The 26,872-nt window shown below is 39.2% G+C and overlaps 1 protein-coding gene across 1 annotated transcript in view; it reads right to left on the bottom strand.

Moving 5' to 3' along the window:
• The window catches only part of CNTLN (centlein), a 440,159-nt gene extending 414,695 nt beyond the window's left edge, over nucleotides 1-25,464 (bottom strand). Inside the window, exons 1-3 of the mRNA XM_036739595.1 lie at nucleotides 25,180-25,464; nucleotides 24,953-25,135; nucleotides 16,567-16,655 (exon numbers count right to left, since the gene is read on the bottom strand). Of these exons, the coding sequence (XP_036595490.1) occupies nucleotides 16,567-16,655; nucleotides 24,953-25,135; nucleotides 25,180-25,464 (557 nt within the window). The remainder of the gene's footprint in view (nucleotides 1-16,566; nucleotides 16,656-24,952; nucleotides 25,136-25,179) is intronic.
• Between the last annotated feature and the right edge of the window lie 1,408 nt (nucleotides 25,465-26,872).

Below are 26,872 nucleotides of genomic sequence, written 5' to 3'. Positions count from 1 at the left end.
CCAACAACATTGTTTTGGCTGAAATCCACAACTTTTGATATGTTGCCTTACTGTTACCATTTTCTTTGAAAAAATATTCTCATATTCTGTCTTCTCTATCATTGATATCATATTAGTTTCTAAATATGAAACCTTTTATCAAATTGAATTAACCGTAATTTTTATTTTGTTGCAGTAAATGAAAAGATATGTTACTATATCTACTTTCTTGCATTTATGAGGTCTAACTTAGTACAAGGTCCATTTTTGAAAAGGTACTATGCAAACCTGAGGCATACAAATATTCCTTTCTATTTCCATTCATTAATTACCTGAGTTCCAGCATATCTGACTTTTTAAAAAAAAATCTATTCAGACCTTTAAATTCTTTCTTGTTTATCTTTTAGTAATTTTTTTATATCAGAAAGGGGAACATTAAGGTCCCCAATAACTATTATTTTTGCTATTTCTCCCTGCAGTTCAATATTTTCACTTAAAGTATTAAGATGCTGTCATTTGCTACACATATATTTAGTACTGACATTTTCTAAAATATATTTAAATATAACTTCATTTCATTATTTATCTATTTTGCCATTGCTATAAGTTACCATTTTGAAATCCTCCTCTTTTGATTCACTAAAGGCATATACATCAAAATATTTTTAGTAGTACTTATTGTGATAATAAAGAACAAAAAACAATGACTACAGAATGACTAAACAAGTTGCTATACATAAATGTAATACATTATTACTGTGCCCTAAGAAATGATAAACACAATGAATATAGAAAAGCATGGAAAACATATGAACTGATGAAGAGTGAAGGCAGTAGAGCCAAGAAAACAAACAAAAAAACACAATAACATAAAAAATCACCAAAAAAATCAAAAGTAAATTATGCAAAATAACAAACAGCAAGCATGGCCCAAAGAAGAAATATGAGAAGACATTTTCCCCAACTCCTCTGCAGAGACAGGAGATTCCCAACCATGGAACACTGCGTGTTTTCAGTTTTGAGTACTGATCAATACTGATTTTTTTCTTTTCTTCCTCTTTGCCTTTTTTCTTTTAAAAAAAAAAGTTTTCTTTGTTATAAGAGATGATTTGCTAGGAGTGGAAAGAAGAAAAGAGATGGGCAAATTTTGCCAATGTGAAAACAAAAGATATTCAAAGAAAAAAATGTTAAGAGTGAAGACATAAAAAGTAGGAAAGAGCTAGTTTATAAAGAACTTTAAAAGCCAAACAAAACATTTCTTATTTAATTATACCCAACAAAGTCTTTTGCAGGAAGTCTTTCCCAGTCCTCCCTGATGAGAGTGTTTCCCTCTGGGATGATCTCTTTGGAAAGAAAAGGTGCTACTTCACTGGGGACCCAACTGGAACTGGCCAGTTTGGCAACACAGCTCTTTCTTTTCTTCTTTCTTTCTTTCCCTTCCCTCTGTCCAAATAGGCTATCATACCCTTACCTGCAGGTTACCCTGCCCAAAAGGGAATGTAAATTTTGATAGCTGAAACCTTTGCATCTTAAGGACCAAGACTTAAACCTAAATCACTCTAGCTCTCATAGATTTGCCAATAACAGGTTCCAGGCCAAGCCCCACTTGGTCACTGTTTAGGCCCTGATTGGCACAGAATGAATGTAAATAGTAATTGCTTCTGTTTTGGCCAGAAATCCTGAGGGTCTTCTCGTCTCTTCTCATTTTTTTGACCAAAGAGACCATTCTTTGTCTCATTTCTTACCTAGCTTTAATCACTGAATGGGCCTTGACTCAGTCAAAGTGAGACCTGTTAAAGACCTTAGCTTAAAAAGGCCAAGGTCTCCTCCTGCATCCACGGCCATCTCCAATTGTCCTGATGGGTATCTGCGCACTGGACCCAGATGACTCTGGAAGAGAAAATGAGGCTGGTGACTTTGCACAGCCCTCTCTCACTTAAATCCAATTCATTTGCACATGGTCCTTTCCAAGAACGAAGAACAAACAACAACCTCTGAGATGGTCCAAATATGACAGAATCACACATGGCTCTCTGTCTAATTAGACTCCCTCTAAGATTCCTGGTGATGATAAAACTCTGAAGGGCTACATGTATCATCTCACTAAATAGGAATGTAAATACTCTGACCCTGTTTAGTTGATTATGATTTCTCACTCATGTTTACCTTTTCATGTTTCTCTTGATTCCTATGTTTGAGTGTCAAATTTTATATTTAGCTCTTTTCATCAGGAATGCTTGAGAGTCCTCTATTTCATTAAATATTGAATTGAAAAAGTGAGGGATTAGAAAGAAAATCTTTCAAAGCTGAGACTCTGTACTTCTGTAAAACCTTAAAGCCTATGCTTTCCCCCATCTCAAACCCTACACCCCAAACCCCTAAATCTATACTTGTTGGTTAAGAACTCCATAGGTCAGACCAGCTGTGATTTGGAAATAAATGTATATTTTGGTATCTACTTGATGATTATCTTAACATTATTTTTAAAATGTTTCCTAACTTGGAAGGTCAGGGCATCAATGAAAAGTTATCATAAGACTCCCCTACCCCACCCCATCCCACCCTACCCCTGAAAGGCAGAAAGCAATCCCTAGAACACAAATGTTTCACTTTTCTCCAGATGGCCAAAATACCATATTTCCCCATGTATAAGATGCACCTTAATTTTGGGGCCCAAAATTTGAAAAAATGTATTACATGAAGTTAATTGAACTCAAGTTTTATTCATCTGCTCATAGCTTTGAGGCATCTTTTGGGCAAGTCTGGTGAGTGTACATACACATGCTTCGTCCATTCCATTTCATGAACCTGAAGCACCAATTGTGTCCTCCTTTGAAATCAGTAACTTCTTTTTCATCAGCAATTCTTCTTGCCTCATGCTGAACCATCTTTGTGGACACAGGAATTCCAATTGCCCTCTGCTCTTCAATCCATATCTTCAATTCCCTCTCTAAATCAGGCCATTTTGCTGACTTGCCTCTCATGGCTACCTTCTGCCCTATCATTTTCAGTAGGGTTTCCCCTTCCCAAAGCCAGTCTTGGATTGTTTTCTCAGTTGGAGGAGGACCAAACAATTTCCATTCACTTTTGCAAACTGGATCACTTTCAACTTGAATTCAGCACCATACGAAAATCTTTTCTGAGCCATTTCTGGGCAGAACGTGGCAAAACATAACCTAATGTACCAGTAACAAATGTGAAACAAGCGCAAAGACAACAAGCACGGAAAAGCGGGGAATGCAAGTAAAAAAATCTACAACAATGAGCGCAAAAACAAGCATGAAAAGCAGGAAATGCAAGTAAAAAAAATCTACAACCACTGTATAAAACGCACCCAGTTTTTAGACCTCAATTTTTTTGGAAAAGCATACATCTTGTACATGGGGAAATATGGTACCTCTTACACCTTTATCTAATTTCCTCCCTTGCAAAGATAGTATCACTGTATCAATTTGAAAGAAAACCCATTCTCTTAAATTAATACATAATTCTTAAGTGGGTGACAAGCTCCAAAATTATTTTTATTCAGTTGGTTAGGGAATTGATATTCCCTACTGGCATCTTAGTGTTCTTAAAAAAATAAGCAATAACTCAGATATCTTACTGGTCATGTGCTCTGACAGAGAAACTTGCTATAAAAGGGTAAAAATAGAGAGGGAAAACATAGTTATAGGAGGGAGAAAATACTTCCCTAGCTGTCTGACTTCAGGCACAAGTTATTTGAAAGCCAATAATGTAGGAAAGTGCAACATTATTCACAGGGCGTGAAAGACAGGCTTATGTTATAAACTACGAAAATTTCTTATTTAGGAAACTGAGTCAAGAGAATTCTACTTAGCCCATGCTAAGATTGTCCCCTCAATCTTTCCCAAGGACAGATATCCACCTGTAGCAGTTACCAAACTGCAGCACATGACATTTCCTTAAACAGCTTTGACATATTGGTGATTTCATTGTTGACTCCAATACAATGACAGATATAATTTCATATGGGTTGAATGGCAGTCCAAGAAAATAAATACTCTCGCACTGTGGCTGGGTGCTAGTACTCAGCAATTTCACAACTTGTAATCAGTAAGGCTTCAGTAAGCAGAGTTGATGATCTCTGCAGGTCAACCTGAAGAGATGCAAGTAACACAATTTTATCAACAAGGTATTATTTCCATTCAAATAGCAGAAATCTCAGACACAATAGAAACATAATTACAACATAAGCGTGACACAGATGCCACAATAAGTTTAGATGATAAGTGTAGGTAAATGTGTTTCCAAATCATCCTTCACAGCCATTCATTCTATCACAAGTAACTTTTAAGCTCACAATCCTTATAATTTAGAAAAGCATTGGTGCAAAACACATTTCATTAAAAACACAACCAACACAACAAAAAACATAGGACAAACCTGGGGGACTGATGTTACTACTTATCCCTTTAACCAGTGGTGACAAAGAATGGTAGTAAGTTCTGACTAATTACCCTAATAGGAAGATATACCTTATTGTAAATGAAGTCACTACAATTACCCTAATGGGGGTACACAACTCACATTAAATCAAGTAAAATCACCTCTGGTTTTACAATCAAACAATATCATTTAAAATCTCATTTTACACATGCCCACAAGATACCAGCAGTTTTAAACCTGAAGCCAACTGTTATCAATTTGACTTATTTTCAAAGATTCCTGGTGGCGTTTTTCACATTCTTATAAACCTTTTCTTTATTCTCATTTAAATCACTCAAAGAGCTGGATCTATTCCTTCATGTTCTTAATGTACCCTCATATCACCCAGAAGTGTATGTCATTTTCTGTAGCATTAACCTTGGGAAAGGGGTTTTTAAAGGACAAAACACTGTCTAAAACAGCTAACAGTTTTCTTAAATCTCTCCTATCTAATTTCTCAATCATATTTGAGATAATCAATAGAACTAATTTTCCTGAACTTTTCCTTTGCATCTTCAGCATTTTTCAATTATTTTTAAAATTAATCTCTCGATCAGTAACATTCAGTGTCATGTATAATTAGTAAAACAATATTATGCTTCAGATCTGTTACCTAATTTCATCCAAGTTAAATCAGTTTACTTGATAAAATTCTGACATAAGATGACATACAAAATTCTGACATAATATGACATACAGGTTTTTCTGGGTTTAAGGAAAATTAGAAGATCAACAAAAAGTATAAAATACTATTGCAAAAAGTAGTGCTGGAGAGGCTAACACTGCATACTAGCTTTTAAAACAGACTAGCCCTTTTTGGCCTAACACATTCAACAAATTTAAGTGAAATATTTTATTCAACTAAATTCTAAAAATATTCACTGTGGTTTCAACAATATGTTAAGTGGCCAATTTACTGATAACCAGAAATGGTACTATTGCTTGAATAAAGCACTTAATGTAAATTCTATTTAATAAATATTATTCCCATTTGATTTTAAAATACCTTGCCTTCATATGTATCAAAAAAACTTTCTATTTTAAATGTCTGTATCTTTAGATCTTTGTCTCTCATTTACTTAAACAATTAAGTTCATAAAACATTCTTGCAAATTGAAATTTACATACTTTTAATTTTTAAGTTGGTCACAACTCTTTCTCTTTCCAGAGGCAATTCTTAAGAGCCAGAAAAATTTAAGACGCCAACTGTTCCTGAAAATTCACTGCTGCTTGCGAACAGGTTCAATTCCCCTTTATTCTCTTCCCTTTTAAAACAATAAACTTGTCACTCTCTAGGGGAAGTGATTAAAAGCTGATCCATTTTCATTTTTCAGAACCTAGATAAGAGTTTTCTCTGCAAATTCAGTATTCCCCTCCTTTCTTTAAATACCCAGATAACATTCTCTAATTTCCATCAAGAGAGTTGCATTTTTCAGTTCTTAATAACACTGCTTACACAATGGTTTAACAACAGTAGCATACATTTTTAAATATTAATTTCTGACTTTCTAAATTGATTGTATACAAGGCCAATAGAGAGAAATCTTGATCAAAGTATACTTTATAGACAAAAACCTATTTTTGCAGTTTTTAAATACACTGCCCTGGTGTAACTATTAAGTGGCAACATGAAAATAAAGCTCAACAGCAATAAGATATATCTAATATACCCCAGGACTAGTTTTATCTTAAGGAATATCTTTATTCCTCAAATCCTTCTTTATGCAATACCTATTCCACAAATATACCCATCTCTTCTTGTACAATTCTTAACATGACCTTTTTTCAGACAGTAGAAACATCTAACCTAGGCCCTACACTTAAGATGTTTCTTTTTTCCTTCACAGACATGCTGGGCTATATCTTTTAACTCATTAATTCCTTTGTTATGCCATCCTGGGCAATTCTTTTTTTAAAATGCTTCCTAATTTCTGGTTGAAAATGGCTGACAAAGCTAAGTTAATAATTCAAGCATCACTTGGATCACTGAAATGTAGACCTGCTTAATGCTTGGCATCTTAGCACAATTTATTTTTTAAAAAGTTCTTCTAGGAACTGAAAAATATTCTAAATCCTGAGATGGATAGCACAAGTGGCCATAATTTACAAAAGTCATCTCAGAACCCAATTAAATATGCATTTATAATTTCTAATACTTAAAATCTATTTTACTTGAGCTATTCAAAAGTAAGGATTAAGTTTCACTCACCCTCAAGTCACTCCTTGATTTAAACAAACTTCTCTCCTTTCAAGGTCAAAAAGAAAGTTCAGATTGTAAACTGTCTTTGAAATCCTACTAAAGTTGACTTCTACCAGACTGACACTTTTAAAACTAAACTGAAAAAAATCTCCCTCCCTAAAACAATAAAAGCAGTCTGTACGTAATCTTTTCTTCTTCTAAAACAAATTAGTTTGGTATCACAATGGCTTAACAACCACGAAGACAATCAATTCATGACCAGTTTATGTTTAAGGTTCATTATGTTCTATGCTTATATCTATGCTTACTTTTCATGAGCACAAGACAATGGGCCACATGGTTCAACTGAGTGGCCTAGTCAGAGGCCTATTCCTTGGTTCATAGATCTAATAAAGGCTCAGGAGTCCCTAACAGAAATCCCTCTAACAACTCATGGCATTCAAATTGGTAGCCTGAAGTTGACGGCTAAGGAAAAAACTCACAGGTTGCCCAGAGATGTGGATAATTTTGGTACAAGTGAATTCCTCCTGAGAGGCATGCAGGGTTTCCCTGTTTACCCTTGCTTTCTACAACTGCCATATGGCCCCAGAGTTAAGTGTGGCTGTCCACAGGTTGAGTCTTTTTTCCAAAGACACAGTTTACAAGCTAATGGAGAACAGTATTTAGGGCAAAACCTGGAGACCATCTCTCTCTTACCAGTAATTTAAATATAATGAAATGGGAATCACAAGACAGATGCCCAGACAATAAATACCATCGATGAAGAAGAAATCAGTGTGCACACACACACACACACACACACACACAAAACAAACATCCCTTTTCAGGACAGTTCTGAGATTTCTATATCTTAGAATGATTTTGCTATATATATTTTGGTTATCCCCTTTTTCTTACCCCTTTCTTAAATGAGGAGTATATATCCCTCTGAGCATTAAAACTAAGATTATCCCGTTAAAAAAGAATTCTTCAAAAAGTTTAAGAACTCACTCTCCTGGCTGAGCCAGGGGCCCCCTTAGAGAACATAAATTTTGTAAGGTTTAAGAATTCCCTGAAAGAATATTAATCTTTCTTGCCATAAGCCAAGAGTTCCCCTTTGAAGTAGGAAAAACTTCCTCAAGGGTTTTTAAGCTCCTTAGGGGAATCTGCCAGACTTTATAACATCAATTATTGTCAAATTATCACACTGAATACAAACAGTATCCCAAGATAGACATAAACAAAGTTGCAACTTTTCCCAACAGAATGCTTACCCCAGCTCAAAGAATTGAGATTAAGGGGAGAGTCAGTTTTCCACTTCAGTTTTCATTGAAGAGTACCCCCTCCAGGTGAGAAATATCACCAGGGAGTGGCAGGTGGGGGTGGGAAGAAGGGGAGTGTTTTCCTAAGAGGCTGTTTCAAGGACAAGACAAGCTCCTGATCCCAGACAAGCCCCCAATTGCCATGGTTGTACACAAAGGCAGTTTGAGGTAAAGCATTCTAAGCACTATCAGTTTATTATTAGAGCACAAATCAACTAACAATGTGGGCCAATGACAACCTCGATAATGCCAGAGACACCACTGACGGATGACAAGGTATTTTATAGTAATTAACAAGATAACAGAGGAAAATTTCAGGCTACAAAGATGTGTTTTATTCTAAATGGTCAGAAAGTAAAAACCCTCTGATCCTCAGTTTGGTATTACCATTGCTTGAGCCTCCACTGCTAAAAACCCCCTTAGCCACAAACAAGATATGTGATTCAGATCACCAGACAAAAAGCAAGGCAATCCTGCCTTGGGAGATGAGAATAGTATAGAGGAGATGGGAGTAGTCCTCAGGTAACAGGATTAGTCTGCAGGCTATGGGAGTAGTCCACAATAGTTTCAATTAAGCTTGATCTTTCCCTAGAATGTGGATGGTGGATGACATTGCAAAGGTGGAGATACAAGTTTGTTGTTGTCCTTCACCCATTTTAAGTTATGTCTAACTCTTTATGACCCCATTTGGAATTTTCTTGACCAAGAGTGGCTTGCCATTTCCTTTTCCAGCTCATTTTATAGATGAGGAACTGAGGTGAACAGGGCTAAGAGACTTGCCCAGGGTCAGAAATAACTGAGACCAAATTTGAACGTAGGAAGATAAAGTCTTCCTGACCCAGACCCAACATTCTATACACTTGTACCACCTAGCTGCCCTGGATATTCAAGTTACAAGATAATAACAAGATAAGTGACCTGAGGTCACCTGAATAAAACTTATAGCAAAAAGTAATATTTAATCTAGCTTGACTAAGCCTTAAAAATAGAATTAAAATCAATTTTCAATTTTATAGCACCATCTATACAAGAAAAAAACTCTCCCTGCCCTCAAGGAGATCATATTCTAAAGTATGGACAACATGTAAATGATTCAAATATACAAGCTATATAGTATGGATGGAAAATAATCTCAAGGGGAAGGCACAAGCATGGGAGATTGGGCAAAGCCTCCTACAGAAAGTGGAATTTGAGCTAAGTCTTTAAGGAAGCTAGGGAAGCGAGGAGGCAAAGGTGATGAAAGAAAATAGTGAATACATGAGGTTGCTGTCCTTCATTCTCGAGGGGGACCAAAATGATAGCACTATGCTAGAGTCGAGTTTCAATGTGTCCCACTGCAGCTGGTCAGACCAGAATGTACTACCACAGGTTGGGCACAAATAGTCCATGTGAATATTTTGGGTGGATATTCTAAATCTGTGTTTCCTTTGGGCTGTTTTAATTCTGCTTTGCTCATAGAGCACAGCCCCTTCTCTGATATGGGCACGCCATGCTTAGCGGTCCTGTGCCAGTGTCTCCCTTGTCACACAATCAATTACAAAGTTCTTGAGAGTGACCTTGAGAGTGTGTTTGTATCACTTCTTCTGACCACTTTGTGAACACTTGCCCTGTGTGAGTTCTCAAAAAATAGTCTTTTTGGCAAGCAAATGTTTTGCATTCAAACAACGTGGCCAGCCCACCAGAGTTGTGCTCTCTGAAGCAGAGTTTGAATGCTTGGCAGTTTACTTTGAGTAAAGACTTCAGTGTCTGGTACCTTATCCTGCCAGGTGATCTTCAGAATCTTCCGAAGACAACTGAAATGGAAGCGATTCAGTTTCCGGGCATGGCGCTTATAGACTATCCAGGTTCCATAGGCATACGACAATGAGGTCAGTACAAATGGTCAGTACAAACCTTCGGTTTGGTAATCAATCTAATATCTCTTCTCTCCCATACTTTCCTTCAAAGCCTCCCAAACACTGAGCTAGCTCTGGCAATACATTCATCAACCTCATTATCAATATGTACATTCCTGGAAAGTATACTACCAAGGTAAGTGAACTTATCCATAGCATTCAAAACTTCTCCACTTGCTGTGACTGATGGTTCCATGTATGGATCGTGTGATGGTGGCTGATGGAGCACCTGTGTTTTCTTGGTGTTAATTGTTAGGCCAAAATTAGCACAAGCAGCAGAGACTTTATCCATACTTTGTTGCATCTCAGCTTCAGAAGCTGCACTGAGTGCACAATCACTTGCAAACAGAAAATCATGCAACAACACTCCCTCCACCTTGGTCTTGGCTTGTAGCCTTTTCAAGTTGAAGAATTTACCATCACTGTGGTAGCTGACCTTGATGCCTTGTTCATCCTCATTGAAAGCATTTAACAACATGGCTGAAAACATCATACTCAAAAGCATGGGAGCAAGTTTGCTTCACTCCACTGATGACTGGGAAGGCACAAGAGCATTGTCCAGCATCTAGAACCTGGGCAAGCATGCCATCATGAAACTGACATACAATGCTGATGAACTTCATCAGGCAACCAAATTTTGACATAGTTGTCCATAAGCTCTCACAGCTAACAGTATCAAAGCTTGGTCAGATCTATAGATGTTGTATACAGACTTCTACTCTCCTCCTGGCATTTCTCCTGGAGTTGTCAGGCAGCAAACACCATATTGACTGTTCCTCTGCCCTTTCTGAAGCCACACTGGCTCTCAGGTAGATGATCACCTTCCAAGTAAAGGATCAGCCTATTAAGGAGAACTCTGGTAAGAATCTTGGCAGCAATGAATAAGAGAAAGAACCCCATATGATTGTCACAGAAAATCTATTTCCTTTACCTTTATAGAGATGGCCAATGGAGGCATCCTTGAACTTCTGGGGGATAACCTCCTCTTGCCAGATAACCTGGAAAATTTCAGTCAGCTTTTCTTTGAGCAATGCACACACCAACATGTAAATCTCAGCTGGAATAGAATCAGCACCAGGTGTTTTGCCACAGGAAAGGAGTTTAAGGGCATTCAAAATTTCTTCTTCAGTTGGAGATTTACCTAGGGAGGGATTGACTTCAATATGAGGCAAACAGTCAATGGCTTCAGCATTGATTGATGAGCATCTGTTGACAACACTATGGAAATGTTCAGCCCATCTCTCCAGGATCATGTCCTTATCATTAATCAATGTGGCTCCATCAGCACTGAGTAGTTGAGATGCACCATAGGTCTTTGGCCCATAAACAGCCTTCAGGACATCACAAAAGCACTTTGGATTATTACTATCAGCATAAAACTGAATTTCATCTGCCTTCTTCCTGAGCCAAGAATCCTGCATCTCTCTAACCTCTGCATGTACTTTACTTTTGATGGAATTAAATGCTGCCTTCTTAGAGTTGGATGAACTATCCTGCTGGTAAACCCTGTGGAGTTCTTGTTTTTCATTTAGCAGCTTCCGAATTTCCCCATCATTTTCATCAAACCAGTCTTGGTGTTTGCAAGTATTCTGACCCAGATGAGCAAATGCAGTGCTATATACCAAATTTCTGAAAGCTGTCCACTCCTTTTCTGCCCCATTGTTGCCAACTATGTGTGGGCTCAACTTTCCCTCCAAGTTAGCAACAAACTGTTCCCACTCAGAGAAGAGCTCTAATTTGTTGACATTAATTCTTCTGGTAGTCATTTTGCCTTAGGGGTGCTGCTTTTGTTGAATGAAAATATTTAGCTTGGAAAGGACAGCACTCTGCACCACACATTGCTTTCCTCACTCTCACATCCTATCTGTCTCTTTTCCTTACAAATATAGTCTATTAAGTGTAAATGTTTGCTGCAAGGGTGCATCCATTAAGTTTTATTGCATTTAGGTAAACAGAAGACAGTGTTGGTAAGGAGAAGGCCATGAGATGCACAGGTCTTCAGCAGTAAGTGACCATTGCTGTTGCTGTTTCCAACTCCATTATCCCCTAAGATTCCCTGCCAAGTCTGGTAGTCTGAGCCTACTCTAGCATTAAGGTCACCCGGAATTATTAGCTTGTCCTCTTTTGGCACACTGATGATAAAGGTCTCCAGGTCTTCATAAAATTTTTCTTTGACCTCATCAGGGTTTGTCATGGTAGGAGCACAGGCACTGATGATGGTGGCATGACGTTTTCCTGCAAGTGGCAGTGGCATTGTCATGAGCCTGTCATTCACTCCTTTTGACAGGCATACAAGCTTGGTGACTACATTAGTTTTGACTGCAAAATCAATGTCAGCTTCATGGTGCTCCCCTTCACTGCGACCACTCCAAAGAAACATGTATCCAGCTCTAATTTCAGTAAGCTGGTCTTCATTTGCCAGCCTTGTTTCACTCAGAGCTGCTATTTGGATGTGATACCTCTGCTGAGTTCTCTTGCAACAAGAGCTGTTCTTCTTTCAGGTATACTGGATTTTGTTGACACAAGTGTGCACACATTTCATGTGTCGATGGTGAGTAGAATCATCTTTGCATAAGTTTTTGTACAATTTTTTGTGTTTTGACCACAGAGTGGGATTCCCTGCCTGCCACAGTAATCAGTCCAGGGTTGGGTAAGCAGACAATTTTTAGAGCACCTTTTCTAGTCCCTTCCTCACACCAGGAGGTGAGCAGTGCAATCCTTAAGAGGCTGTTCAGACACCCAGGGGGGCTGCTGAATCTTACTGCTGCTTCCAGTGAGAAATGACCCTATGGCTTGGGCCATCTGTATGTGGGATTATGACTACAGCCCCCAGGGTATCCACATCTGCTGCTTCTTCACTTGCCTGTCACTACAGGACTTTAAGATATGTATAATGGTAAAATGGTATAAGTGATATCTTTTGATTTGCGTGTAGATTGAATTTAAGTGAGTCAGAGTTTCACGAAGTTGTCAGTCTCACTCTCTCCTCTGGAGTCATCACAGTCCAGTGGCAGGACAAAATCACGATGACTGCTGATGGCTCAAGATGCAGTGGATGATTTTGGCATCTCTGTCTAACCAAGCTCTAATCACTCCACAGCACCTGCTTCAGCTGCCTTCATGGCCATTGGAACAAATTGTTCTCATCCACCCATTCCACCAGGTGAAGTCTTCACATGCTTGGGGAAGATGCCCCCCCTAACACGCCAATGGGTTTGACACCCCTTGCTTACCCTCAACCCGGTTTAGGCGCCTGTTGAAACAGTTTACTGCGGTGTGGCCACTGCGCATGCTACAGTTTCTTGGAGCCACAGGTGAAAGTTGGGTGAAAGAGTGTAACCAGAATGGTGGGGTCATCTTTGGGGAAACTCTTCACCTTTCCCCGGTGCCTGCTGCTTCTCTTCCGGCGCAGGAAGCCCAGAGACCATGCCTTGAAGCAGAGAACTTCCTGTGTGATGAGTCATGGGGCTGGCTGAGAGGAGGTGTTAACTCCAGAGCCATGCCCTATTGGGTGTTAGCCTGGTCTACACTAGGGGGAGGGGCCAACTCAAGAACCAATCGGCCTTGGTCATTCAGGCAGCGCTTGATGATGTCAAAAACTCTATAAGAGGGGAGAAGACAGCTTGAAGATTCTCTTTCCTTTTCCAGTTGGCGCGGGAGCAGTGGCAAGCGTGACTCTGGGCTAGCCCTTGCTCTTGGGCTGAGCCCAGATGTTGGTAACTATGAATTGTATTGGGTCTGTCTGTTGATATTTGTAATTTGTTTGTACTTTGTTTTGAAGTTCGGGGTACTGGTTCATTTCCCCCGAACTAAATGAATGTTCTGAACCTCAGGGTGCTGGTTTTTTCCCCTGAAGTAAGTGAATGAATCTGTATTTGGTCTGTCTCTTCATGCTTGTCTATATGCTAACTGAATGCTGGCGTTTTCCCCTGAACTAAAGGAATGTTGTCTGTATGCTAACTGAATGCTGGATTAAAGTAAGCTGGTCAACCCCTTCACCATGCTTTCCTTGTTTAAGCAGATAAAAAGAACCTGTGCTTTCCCGGCATGCCGGCAGCCTCCTGGGTGCATCTTATGCCCCCACAAAAGCTGCTAGCTGGATTGTTAAAACAAATAGGTGTACACCAAAGGTGGAAAGCAGGCCTGAAAAGGGCTCAGCAGCTGTAACAATAATGCTACTTGTTGCTATTGTGGATGTGTAAGGCCAATAACAGCCGCACACAGGTTCTTTGATCAGCTTTTCTAAGCAAAGCAACTTTAAGGGGTTCACAAATCTTACTTTAAACATACATATATCATTCACTTAGTTCGGAGGAAGAGTCAGCACCCTGAACTTCAGAGCAAATAAAAACAGAAATTACAAGCAGAAATTATAAAAAGAACAAAATAATACAAATCAACAGAAAGGCTTCTATCTGTCTGACCATAGCAATCCATACACAGGTACCAGAAAGAGAAACACCATTATCTAGGTTTTCAAAGCTGGGGGCTCCTTAATGGCTACCCAGTCTTGTCTGGTCAAATCACACTACACACTTCTAGTGAGTGAGCTCCAAGCAAAATGCTAACCTCAGAGTATATAAACCCTTTTTCAGGGCTCCAGGGTTTTCACACCTCCCCAGGGCTTTCACACCTCTCCAGAGCTTCACACCTCTTTTGAGCAAATTAGCAAAAGGGTGTGGGCCTTCCTACAAACAAAGGCAAGACTTAATCAAAGGTACTCCAAAAGAAAAAAACAGTAAAAAGTCTCACTTTACTTGCCCTTACAGCAGCCATCACACCAGAGGTACCAGTCCTCCCTTAACATACCCTACGCCCCAACACATGAGGTACAGCTAGTGTAAAGGCAGGGAATCAGATGACAGGAGTGTCATGTGTGAGGAACAGCAAGGCAGTGCCTAGAAAGCATGAGGAGCAGAGTGAAAACTAAGAAGAAGGAAAGGTAGAAGGAGTCCAGACTGAGAAGAGCTTTAAATGCCACACAGAAGATTTTGTATTTGATCCTAGATATAAGAAGAAATCACTGGAGTTTATTGAGCGGGGGAAGGGAGTAATAAATCTAAACCTGATCACTTTGGAAAATAAGTGGGGGATGGAGTGGAGTAGGGAAAGACTTGTAACAGGAGACCAATTAAAAGGCTATTACAATCGTATAGGCAAGAAATGATAAAGGCCTGTCCTAGGGTGGCAGCTAGTGAAGAGTGCAGAGTGAAGAGAAGGGGACATAAATGACAGATATAGTGAAAGCAGAAACAAGATTTGACAACAGATTATATATACAGTTGGGGTGATTATGAGTGAGGAATTCAGAATGATACAAGTTTGTAAGTCTAAGTGACTAGGAGTATGGCAGTTATATTGATAGTACTAGGAAGGACAGAAAGAAGGGAGGCATGGGGGCAAAAGACAATGTATTGTTTTGGGTGTGCTTTAAATACTTATAGGACACCCAGTTTCAAACGCATAAAATATAGTTGATGATGTGGGGAATGGAGTTCAGGACAAATATTAAAGTTGGACATACAGATCCAGGAATCATACTGTCCCTTTGAAGATTATAAATATTGTCTGCAGACTGTCTTAAGCTTCTGATACAAAATCCCAGTGTATATGCCTAAAGGAGGTTGCAAGCGGCACAGTATTTCTCTAAGGATGATACTTACATCTTATCTAAAATAAACTTTTTGTCCCTAATTAATAGAGTTGAGCTGAAGCTACAGACATTTCAGTTTTAAATATTTCAAGCAAGCTTAAGCTAAGTTAAATGGGAGATGACCTCTAAACAAGCACTTTTTCTCCTGTTGTTATATTTTTTTCAAATAAGAAAGCATATTAAAACAGCTATGGCATACATACTGCTTTCTAGAAGCTTACAATCTAATGAAAGAAAATGGTATGTACACAAACAGCTATGACATACAGTCATGAAGCTCAAGGCTCAACTCTCACTAAAGAGATTCCCTTATCTGTATGACTCCAAGGCAAATCACTTCACTTCTCTGGGCCTCAGTTTCCTCACCTATAAAATGGGAAGATTATATATGATCATTTCACGTCCCTTAGGCTTTAAACCTGTGATCTATACACTGATTAAACAAGATAGCTATTAAGGTCATCCAAATGTTGTGACACCATGCTAAATAAAAAATACATACTTTTTTTAAAAACCTACTTCACATACCAGAATGACTTTTTAAACACTGAAAGAAAAATGCAAATAAAATTAATTTCTGTAATACTTCAAAGATTTCAACAGCATGGGCACTTCTTCCACTGACAGAGACCACCATCTCTCTTTTTTTTTTTTTTGAGGAGGGAGGGCAAGGCAATTGGGGTTAAGTGAGTTATCCAAGGTCACAGAGCTAGTAAGTGTGTCAAGTGTCTGAGGCCACATTTGAACTCAGGTCCTCCTGACTCCAGGGCCAGCGCTCTATTCACTGCACCACCTAGCTGCCCCTACCATCTCTCTTAGTAAATGTCCTTCATGATTTACTGTGGTCAAGAAAATCCATCACTGTGCAGTCAACTTAGTGATTAGCCTCTCCAAAATGATTTAGGCTGGTCTGAAATTACAGAGTTCATCACCAAGCCTCTCCTCAAAGCTCTTCCAGCTTGGGAAGACCTGCCAAAAGGATGAAGTAAATTAGAATTGCTTTAAAGAATTCAGTATGAACTCCATGCCACAGTGAGGTATCAGAGTAGGACTTTAAACCAAATATTTATTTGAAAGAATCCTGGGACTCACCTTTCCACAACCAGACTGACTGCTTCCGTGAGATCTGGGTTTGCTGCATGGAGGAATTTCCACAAAGACCACACAAACTCTTTGTCAGCCTTAAAGGAAAAATAAATGAAATTTCTTGTTTTAAATATCATGCTTTCCAATGCAACAATTACAGATTAAAGAATCCTTGTTGTTCATTCATTTTTCAGTCATGTCCAACTCTTAGTGACCTCCTTTGGAGTTTTCTTGGCAAAGATGCTGGAGTGGTTTGCCATTTCCTTTTCTGGCTCATTTTACAGGTGAGGAAACTGAGGCCAAGAAAGTTAAGTGATGTGTTCAGGTTACATAGCTATTATGTGTCTGAGACCAGATCTGAACTCAGAAAGATGAGCCTGACTCTAACCCAGCACTCTATCCACTCCACCAGTATTACGATCCATAGTTTCTATACTGTGCACTGTAAGCTCAAACAGGTTACTTAAGTGAACTTTTAAATATATATTCCCTTTCATAATTATAATACTTCCCATCTTCCCTATTCCTGTTAGCAAAATTATAATGCTAGATAAACAAATAAATCATGTCTCCAACTGGGTTGTAAAGTTATCTTGTCATTACTTGTTCATCAAATGTGTGTGTACCAATCATGCAAAATGTCATAAAATAAAATTTTCAGAATGAATTTTTTCTGACCACAGTGATTTTCAAACTTAAATGTCTTATCTAAAATCTATTTAAGAACACAAAGAAACATGACAGAGTAACACAGATCTCAGCATAACTCCTGGAAGATACCACCTCAAAGCATCAAATACTGTGTCAAATATACTGTTATTAAAACTGGAATAAGAAGAAAAGATGATGAAAAACAATGACACAAAATATTTCTGATCAGAAGCAATAGCAGAGTGCTGAGTTTAAAAACTCAAAACACCTCATCATTCACCTACCCTTGACCTGCTTTGCATTCCACACTTCCATGACACTAAGCCAGAACGACTTGGCAATAGCAGCCACTTCACCTCACCCCACTAGAGACTTAGCAGGGTAGAGCAAATCCATGCATGTGGAAGGTGTTAAAATTCAACTGCAATCATATCCTTTAGATAGCAGCCAGAAAAAAAAAATTTCCCTACCCCAAACCTAAACTCAAGGATGGCTACAAAAATACCCAGGTATAGTGATCTGGAGGGAAAAAATAAGGAGGCTACGGTTGAAAGGCTAGAAGAACTTGTGATCTAACCCTACTTCAGAAGATAAGTATTGAATGGAATAATGAGTAAGAAGGCCAACAAAGAAAGCTAGAGGATAAGTAAAGCTCCCAACCAAAAAAGAAGTAGATGACTCAAAAAAGGGAAAATAAGCCAAGACAACAAGAAAAGGTCACGAAAAAATTACCATTTAACAGAAAATGACCCAAAAACCTCAAATAGAAAGGAAAGGAAAACAAAAACTTCTATAGGTCTCCTGGAATTAAGTAAGCAACAGCAACAAACTTAAATGGATTAAAAGAAAAACAGGAAAGTTTAAATTAAGAATGAAAATTAAGGAGGGAAATAGAGTTCTCCAAAAAAAAGAATACAAACAAATGAGAAAGGCAATTTAAAACTGATTATAGACAATCTCTTCAATGAAGTAGAAATTGCAAAAAAAGAGAATGGTAGATATGAAACTCAAGTGAACACTGATCTGGATAAACAAATTATAAAAATAAAATCAAGTTATTGTGTCATCAAAAAAATATATGAAATATATACAAATCAAAGCATCTAAAGAGAGGATGCATAATTTGGATTTCATAGCTTTCCTAGAAAAAAAATATGAAGTAAAATGCCTGAATACCATACAATAGGAAAAATTCAAGAAAATTATCCAATAATATTGAATAAAGCAAATAAAATATTAATTGTTTAGTAGAATCCAAAGGACAATATTTGAAGAAACACCAAACTTTAATCACTAAGAAATGTCTTAGTTAGCCTTTAGAATTTCAACATTTACCAACAAATATTTTAAGCATGCATGAAAAAGGCCTTTAGTTATTAAGGAAACAATTAAATTTGCCCAGAACCATTTAAAAAAAAAAAAGATAGGGATATAACCATCTGAAAAGTAAAAGTCAACAGGATGGACCTCAGAATAGCACACCCTCCAAAGATAAGCCTATTCATCAACAAAAACTGAATGAATTTCGAGGACAGGGAGCCATCCAAACAACTGTCTGTCCAAAAAGAATCTAGAAATTAGCAAGCCATTAAATATACAGATATTTCAAATGGTAGAAACAACGTTTTAAAAAAATAAATAAGTAGAGTCAACAAGAAAAGTCTAAGCAATGAAGGCAGTGAATAAGCAATGAATTAATTCTAGAGTTAAATGAAGGTAGTGTTTCAAAAACAATCTTATTGCATTGATCAGAGAAATGCCAAAAAAGATCATCTGGCAAGGATCTAAGAAACTAATGAAGTAACGTAGACAAAGAAGTAAGGAGAAGGAAAGAAGTAAAAACTGAATTAATAATTCAGGAATAAAAACTCTACCTCATAGGTGAGTTTTTATTAGCAAGGGAAGAGAGGGTGAGTACTCAGAGAGTCCTGGCTCTGTAACAGAAAAGGTAGGCGAGAGATAGAAGATGGACACTTAATTTGAGTCAGATTTGTCTGAATAGTTGCTAGTATCTGTCATGTCAAAATAAAATAAAGAATAACATTTTAAAAATCAAAAATCTTAAATGGTAGGTCTTTATTTCAAGTAGAAATTTAAGTCCTTTAAAAAGCAATACCCAATATCCAAAAGCAATTCCTCTTCCTATTTTAAAATGGGTTCAGTTCACTGTCCATCTGCAGAGTCTGTATAAGTGTATTGATGGACCAGCTCTATGCATTGTCTGTTCAACTGAATATCACAGTCTGGACAATAAGCATTTTTATTCCACTTGGCTTTTCTGATAAAAATTACCTAGACAAATTCTTCTGAGTGATTATGGATTTTGTTTAGAAGTTTTACAATATTCCTCAGCTTTATACAATCAGTGCAATGCTATCCACAAATGGAGAATCACTGGAAAACCTTACCATCTATAGAGAATACCTCTTCCATTTGGACTCTCTCCACTACAATGGCAAACACCATTGGCAAGCATATCTCCCTATTTTATATGCCTTGATTGATGTTAACAATAAAAATTATAAAAAATAAAATCTAGCATTTATATAGTGATTTAAAGTTAGCAAAGCCCTTTTCAAATATGATCCCATCTGATCTCCAATCTACCCTGAGAGCTAGATGCTGTTTTTATCCCCATTACACAGGTGAGGAAACTGAGGCAAAGGCAAAGTGACTTGCCCAAAGTCACATAGCTAGTAAGTATGATGCCTATTTTGAACTCTGGTCTTCTTAACTCTAAGTCTGGCATTCTATCCACTGCATGATCTAGAAAAAAGTTATTTCTGTTGTTACATCTCTCAAAGAATTTTGTTTGAGAAATCCAAGGCTTCTTCTATCGTCAACAAACAAAAAGCATAGCAGAATCCTCTGTTCTTTAGAACTTTCATCAACTGGGTAAACGCAAAAATGTAGCCTGATGGAGAACATTTTCGGAAGGCTGCTTGTTTCTTTCTTAAGCTTTCATCAAGAATGTAAAGGAAGGAGGTTTAGCAGTACCAGATCTTAAACTATATTATAAGGCAGTAATTATCAGAACTATCTGGTACTGGCTAAGAAATAGAAAGGTAGATCAATGGAACAGAATAGAGATACAATTTGCAGCAGCAAAGAAATACTATAACCTTGTATTAGACACATGTGAAGACTTAAGATTTGGGGATAAGAATTCATTAGTTGGTAAAAAATGGTCAAGACACCTGGAAAGCAATATGGCAAAAATTGTGTCAATATCTTACGCCATTTGCCAAGATAAGTTCAAAATGGATACATGATCTAGATATAAAGAGAGATATACAAGAAAATTAGAAGAGCATGGAACATATTATTTATCAGATTTATGGATAGGCAAACAATTTATGAATAAGAGATAGACAGCAAAACTAAGTGTAAAATGGATAATTTTATTACATTAAGTGTGAAAAGGTTTTGTACAAATAAAATAAATGTAGCCAAGATCAGAAAGAAAGCAAAAAATTTGGGAAAAAATTTTATAGTTTTTCAGATAAAGGCCTCATATCTCAAATATATAAGGAACTTTGTTAAATCTATAAGAATACAAGTCATCCCCCAATTGAGAAATCGTCAAAGGATATGAACAGGCAATTTTCCAGAGAAGAAATCAAAACAATTTACAGTCATATGAAAGAATGCTCTAAATCATTACTGATTAGAGAAATGCAAATTAAAACAATCTTGAAACATCATTTTACATCTATCAGATTGGCCAAAATGATTGAAAGAGAAAGGGACAAATGTTGGAGAGGATGTCGAAAAATTGGGACGCTAATTCATTGTTGTGGAACGATGAACCGATCCAACTATTTTTTAGAGCAATCTGGAATTATGCCCAAAGAGTCATTAAACTGCCTATATATACCCTTTGAACCAACAATACCAATACTAGGTCTATTTCCAAAGATGATTAGAGAAAAAGGAAAAAACCTCTATGTTCTAAAATGTTTTATAGAAGCTTTCTTTGTGGTGGCAAAGAACTAAAAATTGCGAGGATGCCCATCAATTGGGAAATGTTTGAACAAGCTATGGTATATGATTGTGATGGAATACCACTGTACTATAAGAAATAATGAGCTCAACAATCTTAGAAAAACATGAAGAGACTTGCACAAAATAATGAAGAGTGAAATGAGCAGAACCAAGAGAACACTGACTACGATAACAACAATACTGTTTTAAGAATAACTTTGAGAGAATAAGTCATTTAGACTATTATAAATACTCAAATTAACCATAAAGGACATAAGAAGAAAGATACTATCTGCATCCAGAGAAAGAGCTGATTAACAAAAGTAGGTATGGAATAGTTTTATACATATATACCTATTTGTGTCTAATGGTAGCCATCTGGGGAATGGGGGAAGAAAAAAAAGGAAAAAATAATTTGCATAACTTAATTATATATTTAAAAGGAACAGCAAGTTGTACATAATAGATTTGCAGTATCATGTGCATCTCTTTTTATTATACTGTGTTATGGAATTGCTTGTTTTATTCCATAGATTAAAAAAATTTTTAAGTCTTCAATGCTTATATAGATTATTTTCAGAAAAATTTTGCACAGATAGGAAAGAAGGCATATGAGACAGTGGTTATTTCTGTTTCCTCAAACACTTTTTTTTGGTAATAATAAAATCCATGATTTTTTCTAAACAAATGTTATACTCCCTCTTTCAGATATCTTGCAAAATGATCCCTGATACCCTAAAACAAAGCCATGTTTAATGTCAACATCCTGGTAATGATGAAAGGCATCTAGTTCTAGAATTCCAGAATCTCTGAAGAATTCGAGTTGCAAGTGACCTAAATTGCAATGGAAAAGCACACAGTAGGAATTATTAAACTGAAACACACTATCAATGAAGAACTGCACAGGAGACATAGCATAAAGAATGTTCTCAAACAAGCGTATGACTAGGTAAAAAAGATAAGTTGGTCATAAAACAAAAGTGAAGACTAGCCAATGAAAATCCCCTGTTCTCTATTGGTATGCACATAGTATCAGGATGGGCAGACCCTTGTAGAGGATTACAGAAAGACAGATGAGAGGCACACAGCATGGAGAAACTGTGGTTGTAATCTATACTCTTTCTGAAGGAAGTAACCAACCTGAACTTTCAAGAGGCAGCTGGTAGTACAATGGATAGAGTGCTGGGCCTGAAGTCAGGAAGACTTGAGTTCAAATTCAGCCTCAGATAATTATTATATAAGCTAGTAAGTGAGCAACTCACTTATGACTTCTATTTGTCTCAATTTCCTCACCTGTAAAATGGAGATAATAATAACACCTACCTTACAAGGTTGCTGTGAGGACCAAATGAGATAAAAAGATGCTTAGCATAGTTCCTGGCACACAGTAGGCATTATATAAATGTTTAATTCCCTTTCCTCTCCTTCGCCCTTAATTAAATAATAGATTCATCAAAATTTTAAAAATCATCACAAAGCAGTCTAGAAGCTGTAGTAAATAAAAAAGGAAAATAGGGGTGGCTGGAAGAGATAGGAGGAAAGGTGGAATCAGCTTTCCATTAACCTCTCTGTAGATCAAAACATAGCCAAGTTAGTCCTACTATCATTTAATTCCCTTATACAGAAATGAAAAATAACAAGTTTTTCCTTTCCTATACAAATTCCTTGAATAGTTAAATGATGAAATGATTTTCATGGGAATTTACACAACATTAGAGCTAGTCCACAGACATGGGCTATGGAAATTTTTCAGCTGGGTAACTGCATTTTCAAAAGAAAGGGTGTTAAGCCTGTCAAAATATTTTAGATACCCTGTTTTCCAGAGCTAAGGCCTAACAAGCAGGCTGTGCCCTTAACTTGGCATAACAATAATCCTTTGCACTCTTGACACTATCATCTGTATTGCTTGGACCAGAACCAGCTGTTCACTGAGGGATTTAGCTCCCCCTATTTCCCAGGGCCATCCATCACATGTTCGAAGTCCCTGTTCCTTATCACTGACAGGTACTGTACTCCTATTCCTGTCACAGAACTCTAGTTCTGTGGTCACGGCCCCTAGGACTTGAGACAATGACTGTTCCCATGGGATCCAAGAACACCTGTATTATCCCAAGAAATACCAACCATGAGAACTATCTCAAGACCTAAGAATGACTGTGTTGTGGGCCAACCCGTTCCATGTATATGAGTGGTTCCAGCCTCAGCAGCCTTAAGCCCTCATTCTTAGGCGGGGAGGCTTACAGTATGCACACCTCATTTGCCTCACTCTGAAATGTGTCCTGACTCTCCTGAATCTAGTCTGCTCTGTTTGTTTGGCTCTGGCCACCCACAGAGGTGGTTAGAGGCATGTTCTGGTCTGGTTGACAAGCCAGAACATAGAAAGTGACTTTAAGTGTTTATTTTGGAGTCAAAGGACCTGAGTTCAAATCCTAGTTTTGATAGAACAATGTACAGTGAAAAAAAGGGCAAGACTTGGAGTTAAGGATGTGGGTTTGAACCTCAACTATACCACCATACTACCTGTGAGACCCTTCTGGGCCAGTGTTTCCTCATCAGTTGGGGGGGGAGGGTTTTAAGAGCAGCTAGACTAGAGGACCTTTGAGGTCCCTTCTAGGTCTTAATCCTCCCTGTGCTACCCTGGACAAGTCACTTAGCTTCTCCAAGCCTCTTCCTCACCTATAAAATGAGAGTTTGGGCCTAAATGAGCTCTCATTTCCAAATACCATAATTTTATGCTCTCTAGGGTACCCTTCAACTCTAAAATTCATTGGCCTCAGCATTTTGGTTGCTAAAACCATCCAATAACCTGAATTTGTGTGCAAGAAGAGGATACAGTCACATTTCACAGAATGTAAGTATCAGAACTAAAGAGGATAAGGAAACAGAAAACCTTGGGGGGAAACAGAGGAGGGGAGGAAGGACTGAATGGTAAAGGTATGTATGGTCTTGGGTCCCTGGGGGTTAAAAAGAAAGGAGCTAAAATCTGAAGTTAGACTTTGTAGTCAAAAGACCTGAATTGGAACCCCAACTCCATTCTTTATTAGGCAACCTTGGGAAAGTCCCTTCTGCCTTCAGCGTCCTCATCTGTAAAATGAGGCAGTTGGAATCAATGCTCTCTACAAGTTTCTTCAAACTCTCAAGTCCATAGGTGAGAAGGCTGCACTAGGGCACTCAACCTTCTCCGGGCCTAGGTAGATGGAGATGAGGAGGGGAGTATGGGAGGGAGGGGGAGAACAGGAAAAGGGGAGGGGGGGATGACAGGACGGAGAGAAGAAAGAAGAGTGGAGGGAAGAGGAGAAAGAGGGGGGGAATGTGGGGCAAAGGCAGGAGAAGAGGAGGCCATGGGAGAAGGAAAAGGGGGATGAGGAAGGAGGAAAAAGGGGAAAAGGGGAAGGAGGAAAAAGAAGAGGTAAGGAGGGAAAAGGGGAGGCAAGAAGGGAAAGGGGAAAGAGGGGAAGGAGGAAAAAGGGGAAGAGGGGAAGGAGGAAAAAGGGGAAGGGGGAAGGAGGAAAAGGGGAAGGGAAGGAGGAAAAAAGAGAGGAAAGAGGAAAAGGGGAGGGGAAAGAGGAAAAAGGGGAGGGAAAAGAGGAAAAGGGGAGGGGAAGGAGGAAAAAGGGGAAGAGGGGAATGAGGGAAAGGGGGAAGAGGGGAAGGAAGAAAAAAGGGTAAGGAAGGAGAAAAGGGGGAGGGGAAGGAGGAGAGAGATAGGGGGAAGGGGAGGGAGGGCGCTCGCCGGCCCAATGCCCCGGGAGCCCACCTGGCACTGGCACAGCTCCTCTCGGACGCTCCTCAGCTCTTCCTCCAGCAGCTGCAGCTGGTCCAGCGCCGCTCCCTCCACGGAGCCCCTCCCCCGGGGCGGGGGATAAGAGGGGAAGGCCTGGGAGGACTCAGGCCTCGGCCCCGGCCTCGGCCCTTTCGGCGCCCCGCCCGCAGCCTCCACCTTCGCCAGCCACGGCTTCCCTCAGCCCAGCCGGTCTAGTTCACATTTGCCCGCGGCGCGCTCCCGCCGGGGACCGCTCTGCCAGACTCCGGAACGCGCCCCGCCCCAAAATTGGGGAGAGCAGCGCCAACGGCCTGGAGGGGGAGGGGAACGCGGCACCGCCCCCGGCCCGTCGCTAAGTGGTCAAGTTTCCTTCTCGAAACTCCGCCCTCCCTGGCCCCATCCCGGGACGCCAGAGCTTCCAGCTGCGCGTGCGCGGCTCTTTTCCCGCCTCGGCCCGTTAGCTCTCGCACCGACTCTCCCAACCCCCCACCCCCACCCCGCAACATCATCACCACCCACCACCTCTCCAGCGTCCCCCGGACTCCCGGATACCTGCCTCTTCGTAAGGATGCTGAGGGAGCACCCGCGCAGGCGTGGTGGAAAAAGCCGGCACGTGGGCTCGCGGACCTCGTTTGGAACCCTGACCCTCGAGCGTGGAGACAGCCTGATGGTGGCTAAAACCCTTTCCGCTCTGACAAGCTGCGCTCTTCCCTTGCCGCCACCTCGAGTTCTCACCTGTACTGGAGTCAATCCCCCCGCCCTTGTACCTCGAATGCCCCTTTCTCTTTCCCTTATCTTGGCAATCTTCAAAACTGGAATTAGTCCAATTTCTCTAGAACTAGCGATGGGACCATCGAGTGTGTGGGAGAATGATGCTGGACGAGTCTGATCATTCGCAAAGTTAAAAAAAAAAAAACCACTGCCTTTGTTTTCCATGGAAGAATATCTTCGTATTTGCCAGTCTCCAAATTTCAACATTCCAATTCTTTCTCAGTACCTTTCCATAGTTTCTCCCTACCTAACACCCTTCTCCATGCCAGGAATTAAATTATACATTTGCCTCTCCTTTGTTGAATCCCTAGCTTCCTTCAAGGCTCAACTTTTGCACTTTATCCTATTAAGCGATTCCTGAAGTTCCTCAGACTTTCGGGTCTCTCTCCCCCACTTCAAATCATCATGTATATTCTTGTCTAAGTTTGTATCCATTGGGCTGTTGTCTCCTTGAAGGTAGGGACTGTCCTTTTCCTCATCTCTGTATTTCCTAGCACCCAACACGGTGCTCACACACAGTAAGCAATTAATAAATGCTTCTTGAATTTAACTGGATGGGAATGGATTGGATTGGTGATTCCGTCCTTCTTAAAATATAGTGCCCAGGCCGCAACACACATACTTCAGAACTAAATGGATTGGGGTTAAAGTTAGATAGAGGACAACTTCCTAGGACATAGAGCAATCTAAAAGTGGAAAGGGCCTATTGAGAAGGTAGTAGGTTCCCCCACTTTGGGTCATACCTTATACTTCATTGAAACTTACAAACTGCTTCTCCAGAATCTTAAAATCTGAAATTTCCTCTTTCTAATAGTGACCAGATCCTATTACCCTGTTTCTGCTTCTGCCTCACTGTTCCTAATTCTTTTCATATCCTTATCTTCTTTCCAGGCTTGGCTCAGGTATTACCTTCTTCTTTAGAACTTTCTCTGGCCATTTCACTTGTTAATACTTAGTCCCTCCACATATTACTTAAGTAAACACTTAAGTGTACTTACAAAGCTTCCCTGGCAAACATCCTCACAAGCTTGCCTCCTTGCTGGGGGATGGGGAAAAAAAAGGGGGAGTAGATGGAGGGGTGGGGAAGATTCATTAAGTGCCTACTATGTGCCAGACACTGTCCTATGTATGATTTACAAATAC

Source organism: Trichosurus vulpecula, chromosome 9 (genome assembly GCF_011100635.1).
Source record: "Trichosurus vulpecula isolate mTriVul1 chromosome 9, mTriVul1.pri, whole genome shotgun sequence".
In the NCBI taxonomy this organism is placed as follows: Eukaryota; Metazoa; Chordata; class Mammalia; order Diprotodontia; family Phalangeridae; genus Trichosurus; species Trichosurus vulpecula.
The sequence above is the reverse complement of the archived record's forward strand: the minus strand, read 5'-3'. Positions and strand labels throughout refer to the sequence as shown.